Raw genomic sequence first — 17,336 nt, 5'->3', positions numbered from 1 at the left:
CTTTTCATATACCTGTTGTTCATTTGTACATCTTATTTGGAGGAATGTCTAATCAGTGTGTTCAATAGAAGTAGTAAAAGAGGACATCCTTGCCTTGTTCTTGGTCTTAGAGGAAAAGCTTTCAGTTTTCAACAATGAATATCATATTAATTGTGGGCTTTACATATGTGACCTTTATTGTGTTGAGGTAACCGCCTTCTATTTCTAGTTTGTTGAGTGATTTCTTATCATGATAAGGTGTTGAATTTCATTAAATGCTTTTTCTGCATCTATTAAGATGATCATGTGATATTTATTCTTTGTTCTGTTAATGTGGTGTATCACATTGATTGATTTTTCATATGTTGGACTCTCCTTGCATCCCAGCGATACATCTGACTGGATAACCACATACGCTCCTTCTAATCTGCTGTTGAATTTGGTTTACTAGTATTTTGTTGAGTATTTTTGTATTCGTATTCAAACTAGTAGTTTTCTTTTCTTGTAGTATTTTTGGCTTTAGTATCAGAGTAATGCTTGCCTCATAAAATGAGTTTGGAAGTGTTCCCTCCTTCGCAGTTTTTGAAAGTTTGAGAAGGATGGTGTTAATGATTCTTTGAATGTTTAGTAGACTTCTCCAGTGGAGCCATCTGGGTCTGGGCTTTTCTTTTTGGGGAGGTTTTGACTACCAATTCAGTCTTACTATTTATAGGTGTGGATCTGTTCAGATTTTCTATTTCTTTATGATTAGATTTTGTTAGCTGTTGTTTCTAGGAATTTATCCATTTCTTCTGGGTTAATCAGTTTGTTGGCATATAATTGTTTGTGTAGTCTCTCTCTCTCTCTCTTTCTTTTTGTGTGTGACAGAGACAGGGAGACAGAGAGAGGGGCAGATAGGGACCAACAGATAGGAAGGGAGGGAGATGAGAAGCATCATTTCTTCATTGTGGCACCTTAGTTGTTCATTGATTGCTTTCTCATATATGCCTTGACCAGGGGACTACAGCAGAGTGAGTGACCCCTTGCTCAAGCCAGCGACCTTGGGCTCAAGTTGGTGAGCCTTGCTCAAACCAGATGAGCCTGCGCTTAAGCTGGGGACCTCGGGGTTTCGAACTGGGTCTTCTGCATCCCAGTCTGACACTCTATCCACTGCACCACTGCCTGGTCAGGCTCATGTAGTCTCTTATAATGATCTTTTTAAAGAATTTCTGTGATATCAGAATGCCTCCTCTTTATTTTTATTTTTAATTTTTATTTTATTTTTTATACAGGGACAGAGATAGAGTCAGAGAGAGGAATAGATAGGGACAGACAGACAGGAATGGAGAGAGATGAGAGGCATCAATCATCAGGTTTTTGTTTTGACACCTTAGTTGTTCATTGATTGCTTTCTCATATGTGCCTTGACCGTGGGCCTTCAGCAGACTGAGTACCCCTTGCTCGAGCCAGCGACCTTGGGTCCAAGCTGGTGAGCTTTGCTCAAGCCAGATGAGCCCATGCTCAAGCTGGCGTCCTCAGGGTCTCGAACCTGGGTCCTCCGCATCCAAGTCCGACGCTCTATCCACTGCGCCGCCTGGTCAGGACCTCCTCTTTTATTTCTTATTTTATTTGAGTATTTTTCCCCTCAGTCCAGAGAAAAGTTTGTCAATTTTGTTGATTTTTTTCCAAAAAAATTAACTTTTTTGGGATAATTTTTCTATTTTCAATTGCCTGTATTATTTATTTCTACTCTAATTTTTATTCTTTTCTTGCTAATTTAGGGCTTAAATTTTTGTTGTTATTGTTTTTCTTTTAGTTCTTTGAGTTGTAAAATTAGGTTGTTTATTTGAGACCATTTTTTAAAAAATGTAGGCAATTTACCACTATACAGTCCCCTCTTAGTGCTACTTTTACAGCATCCCATACCTTTTGGTATGCTGTGCTTTAATTTTTGTCTCAAGATATTTTCTAATTTTGTTTTTGATTTCTTCTTTGACCCATTGTGTATTGTTTAATTTCTATGTATTTGTGAATTTCCAGTTTTCCTTCTAATGAGTTTTTTCTGTTTGGTGGAAAAGATACCTGATGGAAAAGATATCTGGTATGATTTTAATCTTAAATTTGTTAAGACTTGTTTTGTGGCTTAACTTGTGATCTATTCTAGAGAATGTTCTGTGTGTGTGCTTGAGAATGTGTGTTTTACTGCTGTAATGTGGAATGTTCTTTATATGTCTGGTATGTCCATTTGATCTATAGTGTTGTTCAAGTCCTCTGTTTCCTTATTGATCTTCTGTCTGGATGTCATATCCATTATTGAAAGTGGGGTATTGAAATCTTCTACTTTTATTGTGTTCCTATCTATTTCTCCATTTAGTTTTCTAATACGTGCTTTATATATTTGGGTACTCTGGTGTGGAGTTTATATATACTTGGAATCATTATGTCTTTCTTGTAAGTTATATAACATCCTTCTTTGTCTCTTATAATAGTTTTTGACTTAAAGTTATTTTATCTGATATTAGTATGGCTACTCCTGTTCTCTTTTGATTTCTATTTGTATAGACTATCTTTTTCTATCCTTTCACTTTTAGCCTACATATGTCCTTAAATCTAAAATTTTGTCATAGCAGATTGTTTGATCTTGTATTTTTAAATCCATTCAGCCATTAAAAGTGTTACAGTTTTAAGCATTTCTTTGAAATTAGTTAACTTGTAAATCTGGATGCTTTTAAATCCAAATTTTCTCAGAACTTAGACCTTTAGTAACTTGAATTTTTCCCCTTATTTTATAGTCATATTTTCTTTTTCTTCTTTAACAGAGACAACATATCTGACTCATTGACAAGATCACAGTCTGATTTCAAAGATGTGTTCTACGAACCCAGGCAACTGGGTCACATTTGATGAAGACCCTGCATTCCAGTCTTCTCAAAAGTCAAAGAATTTCCCTCTAGAGAATCAAGGCATCTGTAGGCCAAATGGACTGAAGCTGAATCTTTCTGGTTCTAAGGAATTTCCCAGTGGCTCTTCCTCCACTAGTAGTACCCCTCTTCCTTCTCCCATCATAGACTTTTACTTCAGTCCAGGACCTCCAAGTAACTCTCCTCTTTCTACACCTACCAAAGACTTCCCCGGAATTCCTGGCATCCCCAAAGCAGGGACTCATGTGCTTTATCCTATTCCAGAATTATCTTCAAACAGTCCATTCACAACATCTGGAGCAGATTCTTCCTTATTGCCAGCTAAACCCACCTGTTTAGCCGATGTGTTCTTACCCAACGATCAATCATGTGCACATCCAGCTCCCAAAATGGGTCTTCCAGATGAAGTTAGTCCTCCACAGGCTGAAGGCCTAGAGTCACAAAGTGATGCCCTCCAGTTTCAATATTTTCGGGAGGACTGTTCCTTCTCAAGTCCATTTTGGAAAGAAGAAGGCAGTGCATCCCAGTTCACCTTTGACTCTCCAGGAAGCAGAAAGGGGTTCCCATCAAGAGACAAAGAAATCCCAATTGATCAGAAGAGCTTAAATCAGTGTTCACTCAATTACATCTGTAAGAAGCTTGAACATCTCCAATCAGCTGAGAACCAGGACTCACTTGGAAGTTTGTCCATGCAGTGTCTGCATGCTGAAGACATGGCTTCTTCCTTTGTTCCCCACGTGCTCTTCCGGAGTCAGCCCAAAACTGGGTGGTCTTTCATGCTGAGAATTCCCGAGAAGAAGAACATGATGTCGTCCCGTCAATGGGGGCCAGTTTTTTTAAAAGTTTTACCTGGAGGAATTTTGCAAATGTATTATGAGAAGGGGTTAGAGAAACCATTTAAAGAGTTACAGCTTGATCCACAATGCAGGCTTTCTGAACCCAAACTTGAGAACTTTAGTGTGGCAGGGAAAATCCATACTGTGAAGATTGAACATGTGTCTTACACAGAAAGAAGAAAATACCATTCTAAGACAGAAGTAGTTCATGAGCCAGACATAGAACAGATGCTGAAGTTGGGGTCCACAGAGTACCATGACTTCCTCGACTTCCTGACGACAGTGGAGGAGGAGCTAACGAGGCTGCCATCTGTTTCCAAACCAAAGAAGAATTATGAGGAACAAGAAATTTCCCTTGAGATGGTGGACAACTTTTGGGGTAAAATCACTAAAGAAGAAGGAAAATTGGTTGAAAGTGCTGTGGTAACTCAAATCTATTGCCTGTGCTTTGTGAATGGGAACACGGAATGCTTTCTAACATTGAATGATATTGAGCTGCAGAAGCGAAATGAACACTATTTTGAAACAGACCCAGAAAAGAAGGGGATTGATATTCTTGAGTATCATTTTCATAAGTGTGTGAGAGCCCAAGAATTTGAGCAATCAAGAATCATTAAGTTTGTACCTCTCGATGCCTGCCGGTTTGAGCTGATGCGTTTCAAGACTTTGTATAATGGGGAAGACCTTCCCTTTTCCCTGAAGTCGGTAGTGGTTGTCCAGGGGGCATATGTGGAGCTTCAGGCCTTTGTCAACATGGCCCCATTGCTTCAGAGATCATCCCATGCCAGTTCCTTGAGGTCCTGTGACAACATAATAATACACTTTCCTGTCCCATCTCAGTGGATCAAGGCCCTCTGGACCATGAACCTCCAGAGGCAGAAGTCCCTGAAAGCCAAAATGAACCGCCCAGCCTGTCTGGGGAGTTTACAGGAACCTGAATCGGAACCTGTCATACAGGTCACTGTGGGGTCAGCAAAATATGAGAGTGCCTACCGGGCCGTGGTATGGAAGATAGACCGGCTTCCTGATAAACACTCAAGTAAATATCTAACACCCTGAGTGGATTTTCTTGTGAAATAGCTTCAGTGTTTTCACTGTCCTCCTAGGATTGAAACCAGGCTGAGACGGATGGTTACTGTAGTCAGCTGAGGACAGGCTTGCACATCGCAGGGTGGAAGGTGCAACACTTAGTTAAATACCTAGTTTATTTCATCCTCTTATGCTTGTTTCTACCAGATAATTTCAACTTAAAATTTTTATTTAATATCATAAATATCATCCTAGGCTAGGATGGTGACACCAAGGGAATATTTGTAGTTGACTTCTTTTTTTTTTTTTTTTTTTTTTTACAGAGAGTGAGATAGATAGGGACAGACAGACAGGAACAGAGAGAGATGAGAAGCATCAATCATTAGTTTTTCGTTGCGACACCTTAGTTGTTCATTGATTGCTTTCTCATATGTGCCTTGACTGGGGGGCTACAGCAGACTGAGTAACCCCTTGCTCAAGCCAGCGACCTTGGTTCCAAGCTGGTGAGCTTTGCTCAAACCAGATGAGCCCATGCTCAAGCTGGCGACCTTGGGGTCTCGAACCTGGGTCTTCTGCATCCTAGTCCAACGCTTTATCCACTGCGCCACTGCCTGGTCAGGCTGTAGTTGACTTCTTGACATTAGATTCCCTAATTAACCTTTGAAGATCTGTCATTCATGAGTATACCTGAACATTTTCCTATTCTTAGTATCTCTTCCTTAGGTTTTGTTCTTTGCTGTTTGAAATAAGTCTCCCTTTGGCCAGGCAGTGGCACAGTGGATAGAGTGTTGGCCTGGGACACAGAGAACCTAGGTTCAATACCCCGAGGTTACTGGCTTGACATGGGCTTATCTGGCTTGAGCACTGGCTCACCAGCTTGAATGTGGGGTCGCTGGCTTGAGCGTGGGATCATAGACATGACCCTATGGTTGCTGGCTTGAGCCCAAGGTTGCTGGCTTGAGCCCAAGGTCGCTTGCTTGAGCAAGGGGTCACTCACTCTGTTGTAGTCTTCCCCTGACCCACCATCAAGGCACAAACAATCAGTGAATAACTAAGGTGCCGCAATGAAGAATTGATGCTTCTCATCTCTCTCCCTTCCTGTCTGTCCTTGTCTATCCCTCTCTCTGTCTCTGTCTCTCTCACTAAAAAAAAGAAAAGAAGAGAAACGAGTCTCCCTTTTTCACTGGGGAGGTGAATAACTGGTGAGGAGATTCAGAGAGGTGCCTTCAAGACAGTGACGGCTTACCTGTGGGCCTGGAGGACAGGAAGAGGAGGCCAGGGTCTCTGGCTTGGGGAATAGGTGGGCAATGGCGGTGCCACGAGCTGAGATAGCCCAGGATCTTGCCATCAATCTTCCTTTTAAAATCGGTGTGTTTCCCAGCCCTGGCTACCTGTCAGAACCCATAGAATATTAAGAGCTTTAAAAACCATATTTAGGCCCCATATCAGCAATGACGCTGTGGTGATGGGATGCTCAGATATGGGCGATGGTAAAAAGGCTCTCCCAGGCAGCCAGGGTTGAGAATCATGTGACCTGGGACCTCTCCTGGTTCCCCAGGCAAGGATCATCCCTCCCTGTGCTGTCTTCCCCTGTGTCTCCTAGAGCTCTATTACCCTCAGACCTGTATTTACTAGCAGTTGAGCTTTCTAAGAACAATCGCAAGAGTGGGTATTCCCAGAGAGGCAGCGGGACTTGATCTTAGCCTTTGGGAATTTTTTCTGAAGACTTTCAGAGCACCAGGCCCACAGAGAACAACATTTTACAAGCATTCCAGTGATTACTGAACACATCCTTTGGGATCAAAGCTGCTTTGTTCAGATCAGGTCTGTGTGCAAAGAGGAGGCCCAGAGAAAAGGCCGGTGGATTGTGTCAGGTGGAGTCTGGGGAGGCAGGGCATGGTTGTGAGGTGGGCCAGGTCCTGTGGTCCTGTCTTGTGGCTTCATTGTAGGGCAGCTTGCCGCTGGAGGAGTGGCACAGAAATATACTGCTCACAAAAATTAGGGGGTATTTCAAAATGAATATGAAGTAATAAAATATCCCCTAATTCTTGTGAGCAGTGTAGTAAGATTGGGGTGGAGAGGAAATCTCTGTCCTAAGGCAGTGCTTCTCAAACTTTTATGTGCACATGAATAGGCTTGTTAAAATGTAGATTGTGATAACTGTTCTCAGGGATACCAATGCTGCTGGCCCATGGACCACACAGAGAATAACAGGGTCTTAGAATACATCTCTATTTTTTACATGATTCTTAAATCATTTGGGTGTTTAGAGAACAGCAGAGTTTTAAAAATTCTTTAAAACATTACCTTTTCCAAGCTAGTTTCTGAAAGGCCACTACTGTTAGAAAAAATATTTAAAGATGGAAAATGAAAGAGAACATAAGAATTAGTCTACTTGGTGCTAATTAGAAAAAAAAGTTTATGCCTTTCCTCCTGTGTCGTTTTGAGTTCAGGATGGACTTCTTTTTCACTTACATGTGATTTCAAGGGACTTGGGAAGGGCTGCTGCCCCTTTAAATGTGTCTTCTATTAGGATGTCACTGCTTTGTATTTGTTTAACAGTGGGCAGGTCTTTCATTTTACAACAAAGGCGGCCCTTGGGCAGGTAGCTAAAATAGTCCATTCAGACTAAGGTGTGACTGACAGCAAAGGAACACAAGGGCCTTTCCTGAGGACAGGCTTTGGTGAGGGTGGAGAGTGAGGAATTGGGGGTTGGGAAAGAGACGGGTGGGAAGTGAAAGGAAGAAGAGGAGAAGAACTAATGAGAATGTGGTTAGCCAAAGGAATTACAGATGGTGGCATGGAATTAGAAAGAGAAGTGGAAGGGGGGGGGGGGGCAATGAACAAATATCTATCTCTACCTTCCCAGTTTTACCAATTTTTATATATTTTGCCTTTACTTTTTCTCTTTGCTCTCTGTCATCAGCATATTGATTGCTTTCTTCTCCACTTGTATTATTCTCCTTCCATTCATACCCTCCAGCGCTCAACAGGTCCATTTCAGATGTGAATTATTTTGGTTCTAGAAGGATCGGATAGCTACGAGACCTAAGTAGATGTAATTTGCATTCCCTCTCCTGAGAAAGTTTTGGTGAGAGAGTAACAATTATCAAAGTCCGAGAGGGCCCCCTGCTGGACAGTACTGAGATTAAATAACATGGTTTTCCTTTTTTCATTTATTTGTAAATTTGCCAAAAAACCATTGAGCCTCAATCGTGCTAAACATTGTTCTAGGGACAGACATGATCACTCTCCTCATGGAAATTAAAGTCTAAAGGGGGAATATGTTATTAGACATTGTAGAGTACTTAGAATTTTTAAAAGCCATGAAAAATTTGCCAGAAAACTTAAAGAAATAACACTCTCCTTTAAAAGCAAATAGAAATTTTTTGTGTCTAACATTTTTTGGAGTACTAGGTTTTCAACTTGGGTAACTTTGATTGTAAGAGTTTCCAGAAGACTATTTTCCTTTAAAATATGAATATTAAATTGTATCATCCCCAATATAGTTTTCAGCTCTAAAAATGTAGAAATCACAATCACTTCATTAACAAAATATATTAATGAAATAATAATACTGGATTTATAATCAAATAATACCTTGCAAAGTAATTATATACGCCTTCCACTTCCACTGATACCACTGTGGCATTTCACGTGCTAGTACTCTGGGTCTCCTGACTGCTTTGTCTGATCCTCACAGCAGTCCTGTAAGGTTTATGTTATTGTTATCACCATCACACCCATTTTCAGGGAAACTGAGGCTCAGAGATCAAGTAACTCACCTAGGATTACACAGCTTTTAAGCAGCAGAGCTGGGACTGGACCCTGGGCAATATGGGTACAGTGTTTGTGTTCTTAACCACTGTGTGTCCTAAAGGAAGTATGAGTGCCTAAATTAAATTTAAATGAACTTACTGTGTCCTCACTGCAGGCAGAAGACTAGAAACGGTAATGGACTGAGGAATCCCCCCCTGGGTGGGTGTGTGTGAATAAAGTTATCACTTGCCTGCAGTGATCTGGGTATTTTAGCACACATCAGAGGCCACTGTTGTCCTACCCTCCCTGTAAGTGGTGGCGATAGTTAATGAGCCTCTGTTGGTTAATTGATTGATGACTTCTTAAGGCCTTTTACAGCCTTAGAATTCTATTAGTTTCTCTGCAAAAAACAGATTGTAAGGAATGAAAGGCAATTTATCTTTTAAGAATTAAGTGAAATCTTTTAAACTCTTGTTTTTGTGCCTGAAGCTATATTCTGATGGAAATGTTCTTTCTGAAGCTATGTCAGTGCTACAGTAATTTAATCTGGCTTTGAAATTACTGTCACCTCATACATTATGGAAGTGAAGATAGCTGCATTGGGTATGTACATGCTATGGACAGTCATGCAGCAGAATCATGGCACATTTAAATAGTTACTACTGTGATTACAATGAAAATATTTTTTATTCCATTATAACACACACACATACACACGTTACACATGACCATATTTAAAGTTTTTGCATTTATCTGATATCCCCAAGTCTGGCACAGAGCCTGGCCTGGCATAGAGTAGATACTCAATAAATGACACATTGAATTAAGTGAAAACAAATATTAGATGGAAACATTGAGAGCCAATATGTCCATCTCTGCTCTGTACATCTGTTTCCATCAAAGCTTTAAGAAGGGTGAGTGGAAAGTAATGTACTCAAATATAATCTGTTCTACTGAGAGAGAAATTATTGGCCTAGAATATTTTCTGAAATATAATAAAATTTCTTTTTTAAAATTATTTATTTATTTATTTTGTGACAGAGAGAGTCAGAGAGAGGGACAGACAAGAAGGGAGAGGGATGAGAAGCATCGATTCTTCGTTGCGGCACCTTAGTTGTTCATTGATTGCTTTCTCATATGTGCCTTGACTGGGGGTCACAGCAGACTGAGTGACCCATTGCTCAAGCCAGCAGCCTTGGGCTCAAGTTGGTGAGCCTTGCTCAAACCAGATGAGCCTGTGCTCAAGCTGGCGACCTCGGGGTTTCGAACCTGGGTCCTCCGCGTCCCAGTCCGACGCTTTATCCACTGCACCACTGCCCAGTCAGGCAATAAAATTTCATTAAATGTAACTTTAAAAAAAATCAGAATTCTTAATAATGTGACCTAATTTAAGCTGAAGTTTACCTTTGCATTAATTATCAGTGAAAGAGTGGTAAGAAAAAGAAAAAGTTAAGAATTATTATAAGAGCTTATTTAGTCTATTTAAGAGAGTTTTTTTTACAGATTTTATATACCTTGTAGCCAAATAATGATACATAATTTAAATATTATGTTTTCGTTAAAGAAACTTAGCACACTTCTAATTGAAAACATTTTTAAGAGTTAACATATGTATGTATATATATATATAGTAATAAAGTTGTATATATTTTAAAGCTAGTACTTAAAAATTGCAGATTTCTCCTAGTTAGTGCAGAATTGTGAATTTTGCTGGTATTTTGTTCCAATGGAAACCACACTGCCATAGTGCTAATGGAATTGCTTATTAAAGAGAGGGCGGAGTGCTCCTTAAGTTCTAGAGGCATGTATAGCGACCACTGAAATACTTTGACGGATAATTTGGTTTTTTTCTTCAAGGTCCTGATCACCCCCATTGTTTGTCATATAAACTAGAACTTGGATCAGACCAAGAAATTCCCTCTGACTGGTATCCGTTTGCTACTGTTCAGTTTGGGATGCTTGACACCTGTGCCTCAGGGACGGAGATCAGGTCTCTGGGGGTGGAGAGTGACGTCCAGCCACAGAAACATGTCCATCAGCGAGCCTGCTACCACATCCAGGTACGTCCCCACTCCTTTGGCTCACGTTGGGGCTTTTAGAGCTGTGTGACCTGATTTGGCTGTGAATACACTGCTCACAAAAATTAGGGGACCAGGGAACATGCAGATACTCCAGTTCTTTCAGCCTCTTGTAGAGTGCATTTTCACCAATGAAATAAAAGTTGGTTTTGCATTTCATTTGCATAATCGAACAACTTTCTTTGACTTGTCCTTTGCTTTTCTGATGTTCTTGTTTAATAAAAAAAATTAATCAAATGCTTCCTTTTTTAATCACTTCATATTCATTTTGAAATATCCCCTAATTTTTGTGAGCAGTATATTTGCTTTGCCCTCATACGTGAGCATGTATATTTGAGTGTGTGTGTGTCTCTGACCTAGAAAAGAGCTCGGCCGTGGAAACTTAATGGTCAGCAGTGAACCTAGTTTGTACCCTCAGTTCTAGAGAATGTTAGAAACCTGAGCACACAGTGTCACATACTTAATCAGCTCTCAATGAAAAACAGGGCATTAAAAATGAATGCACATTTCAGAAGTATATTTATGATAAAAATTATGTTAGAATAGCATTTTCGAGTATGTGTTCTGTGGAACATGTGTCCAAAAAAATAAATAAATTTGGGGATGCTGTACACTAAATTAATGTTAAATGAAGGCTCTGAGAAGTCCTGCAATAAAGCTTGTTAACCTTAACCCAGTTTTCTTCCAACTTATTGATGATGGAATCTGGTCGGTTTGGGCATTTGTGTGTAAAACATGTATCAATACTGAAGTAGCATTCTGTGAAGCACCCCAGGGGAAATGCTGAGTTGCTCTATTGCAACAGTTTGGAATGTTCACCATCAGTGTATTCTTAGGCCAGATGAATTAAAGGGTAACATACATTTGTACCTGTTAATAAACTGGCTTTCCTTCTCATCTTCAAAGTTAGTAGGTACAGAGATAACCTCTTTATATTTTCTATAGTATTTTATAAATGGCAATATATTATTGGTTTTATTTACAAATACATCATTTCATTAGAAAATATTTCTCAAGTCAAAAAACTTAAACAGCAAATAATAAGCAGGTGATTCCATTTAGAACTTATATTTGTTTTGTCTTGGACACAAATTGCATTTTATACTTTCTAATATTTTAAAATCTATGTTGTTTGAATCTCAGCTATGATTAACGCCATTCTGATTTTCCACTCATCTATTTCTATCAAAAATAGTGTGATTATATAAGACTTCATAAACACCAACTGGTGGCTCCATAATATAGTAATATGTCAGGATTTTTCTTTATTTTGCACCCTTTATTTAGAAGTATACATGCTTGGGTGCAGTGATGTTTTTTCTAGTGAGAAATTAATGATGGGAGGCTGCTGTCCTGTGTGGCCCCTTGGGGACCTAAGCACTTACTCCCCCAGCAGCTGGGAATTGCCTTGGCTGAGAAAAGCTCAGGTCCTGCCTGCTTCCTGGGGCAGCTTTTGTCCAGTGACTGGTGGATTCAGGGATGTGAAGACCCTTTTGCCTCAGCTTGGGTAACTGCAGGGCCGTCCTAGCTTCAGCTGTCCCCGGGGTCAGCGGAAGCCTTTATTGTGACTGAATTGCAGCCCAACTTCCCCCTCTTCCTGTTCTGCTTTCTCCCCTCCGCTCCGCTCCCCTTTCCAACAGGTGTCAACCCCATAGTGCTCCCCGTAATATTTCTGCCCACCAATCTCTGTCCAGAGTTCACGTCTTGGGGAACCTGACCTGTAACACTAGGTATAGACGCGTTATGTGGGACTGAAATGTGGGCCCAGCACACACAGAGACTTCATTTATACTTAGTTTCCAGTTCAGGGATGTGCCAGTGTCACAGGGTTTTAGCAGACAGCTCAAAATTACGTAACAAAAATTTCTAGCTTTAATAGCATTTACTAATTGATCGGCACTCAGTGGCAGACAGTTCCAAAGTGTTATCTTCCATTTAGTAAGTGTTTCTTGAGCAATTTCAAAGTGCCAGGTGCTTCCCTAGATGCCTGGGACACAGGAGTGAGTAAGAGATAGGTCCCTGTCCTCAGGCAGCTTACCTTCTAGTGGGGGAACAAAAAATAATTAGTAAGTACATAAAATAATTTCAAATAGTGACAGAGTCCAAGAAGAGAATAAAATGGGGTGGTAGGACAGAGAGTGATGGGGGCTTCCTTACCGAGAACAGTCTGGGGTGGGGCCTCCATTGGGAGGTAACATTTGAGGTGAGATGGAAAGATAAGGGGCCAGCAGATGGTTTGGCCCAAGCTGAGCTATCAGTTTGTAAACTAACTTGTTTTAGTTCATTAGAGAGATGCTTTGGGGGATCTTATAAACCTCAGGTGGGCCAAAGCCTGGATTTCTGATATGAGGGTATAATTGATCACATGCCTAGCTGGATCTCCATCTTACCAATATATGTATTCTACATACATTTTATAAAAACTGACTTAGAAGAGAGGAGAGTTTTATTTTTTTTTCAAAATTTGATCTCAGAGGAAGGGAGTTGGGGCGGGGCTCTTTTGACCAAAAGGAGAGGAGAGTGCCTCATTATCGAACTAGCGTGAGAGTGTGGCAGGGCTGCGTCCGTGTCTGTGTCTGTGGCTACAGCCCTTACTCATGTGTGAATGGGACTGAACAGGTGCTAGTGCTGTGCTGCACTTGTTAATGCCTATGTCTTGCTTTTGCATAACAGGTTGAAATAGAAAAGAAGTGGATTAAAATCGATGGAGAAGACCCAGACAGAGCTGGTGACTGCGTAACTCAGTAGTAGTAGCAAGAGTTAATGATGACCACCCGCTTTTCAAATATGTAACTTACAGAAACCACACACAGTTCTGCTACTGTATAGTGGAAATGACCTCTGAATAGAGGGCTGAGGACAGGTCCAGTGGCTGTGTTTAGAGAAATTTAGACCTGAAACCGAACAGTTTATGTTCTATGCTTTTGATATGTTTGTGCCCCAGGGGTTTGATCTGAAATGTGTCTTGTACTTTGCGTGAATGTTTCTGCTTCCTGTTGAAACTGAAAGGCGCTGTTATTCAATATGTGACCCAACAGCCCACTTGGTTAACGGGTTTTTGATTTTTGATTACTCAGTGGCTGATTGTTTTGTGCTCTGGTTACCCAGGTGTCACATTTATTATCCTCCAGTCCCCATTTCTTCTTGCTGTGTTAGCACCTGTACTGGAGGGTGAGACACAATGGAAACACAAACCAGAATACTAACTTTTCCTTCTTGCTCACCTCTGCAGCAGGACTAGGCATGGAATGATGCTGAAACCGCAGGCTAAATGGAGATGTGGAAGTAGCTGTGACTTTGAATTATTTATCTTTCTGTCCTCTTACCCCATTGTGAGTAATCAGCGGCTGTATTTGGTACCTGTCTTTCCCCCACAGCATTATAGTTTTCAAAATATATTTGTATTCTGGTGTGTGTCATAAAGAAGCTATTTCTGTTGATACAAGTCACTAAAACCTATTGCTTTTTGCTTGGAGAGATTTCTTTTAAAATGAAATCACAGTATTGGACACTAATTGAAATATTTATGTACATTAAAGTTGAACTTTTAAAGTTCCTGAATATTCTTTCCCAAAAGTTCAAACTCTAAGAATGTATTTTGATAAAGTATTGTTTGTGATTAACACAAATCTCTCTTGAATAGAAGTCAAACTCATATGGTGATTATTTTATGCTAGTTCTACTAAATTTAGAGTCTTTTTCTTTAAAAGATGAGCAGAATGAAAGACACTAGATTATTTTCCCTAGATTTTTAAGAGTTGACATTTCTGTTCTTCAGTCAGCTAAATGTTTGGTTTCTAATGAAAAGCCAGTGGCATTAGCAGTCATAATTCTGTTTATAATTTCCTTTCAATATTTACAGAGAAAGGTCAGATTTTAAAATTTATGACACCCTATATTCTAGGTATGTTTTAGTCTGAAAAAACAAACTCCTCCCTTTGGTATTAATACATTTTCAATTTATGTTGAATCTAAAATATGATTGGGAGGTATTTTTCTCTATTTACTAGATTTGTTTTGAGTCAAAACGGATACAGTAATATTCTTCCAAACTACATTTCTTTGTCGGCCAGAGTTTATGTCTTATATTTTATTTAATATTGTGTTACATTCATTGTCATCTGTTCCAAAACCAGATTAAAACCAACATGGGCGATGGTTTGCATCAATCAGCAGATTTTATTGCTTTTCATTATTTTGCTGTAACAGCAAGGAATGCAAAAGTTGACTGTTAAAATGAACTGTTATTGCTCTCTTTTTTTTTCACTCCACTGATGCATCGCTCATAATATCATATGCTTGAGACACACTGTTGATGAACGGAGGGCAGATCTGCGTGTGCGACACTAAAAACAAAACTTCCACCATCTTTCCCTGTTGTCTGGTGCGGCGCATTCCGGATTGACTTACTTTGGTCTGCTCAGCGCAAGTGTGGAGGTGGCAGGAGGAGACACTGCTCCACATCCCGGGAAGTCAGCTGGGTTAATGGCTGCCATGCCTTCCAAATCCGTTTCATGACATCCTGCCCACAGAGAACTCAGAGTCCGATTCAGCTGAACTTAATGAATATTTACACCTCAAAATAATTTCAGCAAAGGGTTCAATTATTAATTGCCCCTCATGCTTCACAGGTTGCCCAATATCTGTGGCTACCTCACTGTGGGGTCACTTGTTTGCCAACCATCCAGCCTCAGTAACAAACCGCTGACTATAAAGCCCAAATCGAGTTTCTGCTGCCATGCGAAGGTTGATAGCATTAACAGCGGGGTGCTATGGCATAATTGTTAATTTGCACATCTATTAGGATCTTAAATATTCATTACTTACTGTTAAATTAACATTCTGTGGAAGGAGGAGAGGCTTCCTATTGCAATTCTTCTGACCTCAGAAATGGCAGAAGGTCAAATGTGACCCATGGTGCTGCAAGTGAAAAATCAGGTAGAGTCCACTTAGACTTACAAATTAAGAAGTAGAATCTCCTTTGCTGGAAAGTAAATGATGATCTTAAAAGGTAACAACAACAATAACAAAAACCCAGGGAAGAGGGTGAAGGAGAAACTAGTCCTTTGTAGCATTTTCACACAGGTACTTGAGATCAACCCTTCCTGAGTTTGACCCATTAGGGGTCAGTTGTTTGATTGACACATGTCGGGCTTCCAAGTACTTGACCAATTTCTGACTAGTTGTCCTGCTGTAATTGTTCAGGTCTGGTTGCCTTACCAGTCAAAGGATCATATTAACTCTGTAAATGAATTCATGGCTTAATGGGTACTTAATCAATTGTACAGATCAGAATTTTAGGACATTTTCGTTTTCTGTGGGAATAGAAATAGTTTATTCATTTTAAAAGGTATGATCAAAGATACTTTACAGCACATAAAGGCTGGATTTTTAAATATTTTATTTTATCTGATTTATATATTAGACAGTCTAGGGTTTAGTTCTCTTCATTCTGAAGCTGTGCTTATGATACAGCCCTTTTCTTACAAATTCAGTTAGAAGGCCTTCCTTGATGATTAAGTATTGTATCTTACTTATAATATTACTTTGTGACATAGCAACACAAATATAAAACAGAGCCTTAATAATCATGTAACAAAGTATTTGATATATTGCATATTGGTTTTTCAAAATTAAAGATGTATTTCAAATGATTCTTGCTGTGCAGTGGACTTATATCTTCTTTTGCAAGGTCTGGGGCTATTTTTTTTAAAGGTGTGAAATCAATTTCAATAACCTTAAACAATTGATTCTCTGTCTGGTGAATGTATACTGCTTTACTATTAAGGAGTCAGTGAACATGGCATCTTGGCAAATCCCGGAAAAATAACATCATCGAACTATAATTTGTGATGTTAAAGGATGACTTTTAAAAGAGGATATAATCATTGCTTTCTTAAAGAAGTGAGTATGTGCCTAAGGTTTTACTTAACTCATTAACTAATGAGGGAACTGATAAGATGTTGTAAATGGTTCCAAGGAGAATTAAAAGAACAGAGAGACATCTAGGAAATAAAGAATTCTGAAATGCATTTACAAATAGACACAAAATGGTTCTACCCACAGGGCAGTAATCAATTTGATTAATTAATTTGTAAACTGCCCCACAATTAATTTACATTTGTATTGACTCATATTATCTGTATTAGCAGTTTTCTAAAACTTCCAGAGTTGTAGCCCTGGCTGGTTACTCAGTTGGAATGACTTTTCGAAACATCAAGGTTGCAGGTTCGATCCTAGTCAGTGCACATACGGGAAGCAACCAGTAAATCCATAATTAAGTGGAACAACAAATTTGTCCCTCTTTCTCCCGTCCCCTCTGTTTCTTCTGAAATCTATCAATAAATAAAATAAAATTTACAGAGTTGTAAAGTAATGCAAAGACAATGAAAGGCGTTGTTAGCCTGGACAAATGAGCTAGCTAGGACACCTGCTGTTCAGTCTTGCACAATTTTTCCTGACAACAGGACAAACTTTGTCCAGAGGAGACTTCTAAGGAATTTTCTAACGTTGGCAACTAGTATTCTAGATATGATTTACATTGAAAATAATTTTTTTAAAGTTAAAAAACTTTTTATATAATTGTACAGAATATATTTCAGATAAGATGCCTGGTGAGGGGAGAGGCCATAGAAGATATGATGAACAATGAGCTGTAATATAAACCAACCTAACAGCCTTTCTTCCCACCCTCTTTGTGAGTAACGCTGCTGTGAGGGGAGAAGAATTACTTTTTCTACCCTTCTAATTTCTTC

General features: G+C 39.6%; 1 protein-coding gene across 4 annotated transcripts in view; it reads left to right on the top strand.

Annotated features, from left to right (window-relative positions):
• Positions 1–16,180, top strand: part of STON1 (stonin 1) — a 64,459-nt gene extending 48,279 nt beyond the window's left edge. For 3 of the 4 annotated variants that reach the window (XM_066378304.1, XM_066378305.1, XM_066378306.1), the window contains 3 exons: positions 2,778–4,754; positions 10,361–10,563; positions 13,255–16,180. In XM_066378304.1, the coding sequence (XP_066234401.1) occupies positions 2,825–4,754; positions 10,361–10,563; positions 13,255–13,329 (2,208 nt within the window). In that variant the 5' untranslated portion in view covers positions 2,778–2,824 and the 3' untranslated portion in view covers positions 13,330–16,180. The remainder of the gene's footprint in view (positions 1–2,777; positions 4,755–10,360; positions 10,564–13,254) is intronic. The other variant, XR_010750426.1, reaches the window with a different exon arrangement.
• Positions 16,181–17,336: the final 1,156 nt, after the last annotated feature.

The sequence above is a fragment of the Saccopteryx leptura genome, chromosome 3 (genome assembly GCF_036850995.1).
Source record: "Saccopteryx leptura isolate mSacLep1 chromosome 3, mSacLep1_pri_phased_curated, whole genome shotgun sequence".
NCBI classification, from domain to species: domain Eukaryota; kingdom Metazoa; phylum Chordata; class Mammalia; order Chiroptera; family Emballonuridae; genus Saccopteryx; species Saccopteryx leptura.
This window is presented reverse-complemented; position numbering and strand designations above follow the sequence as displayed.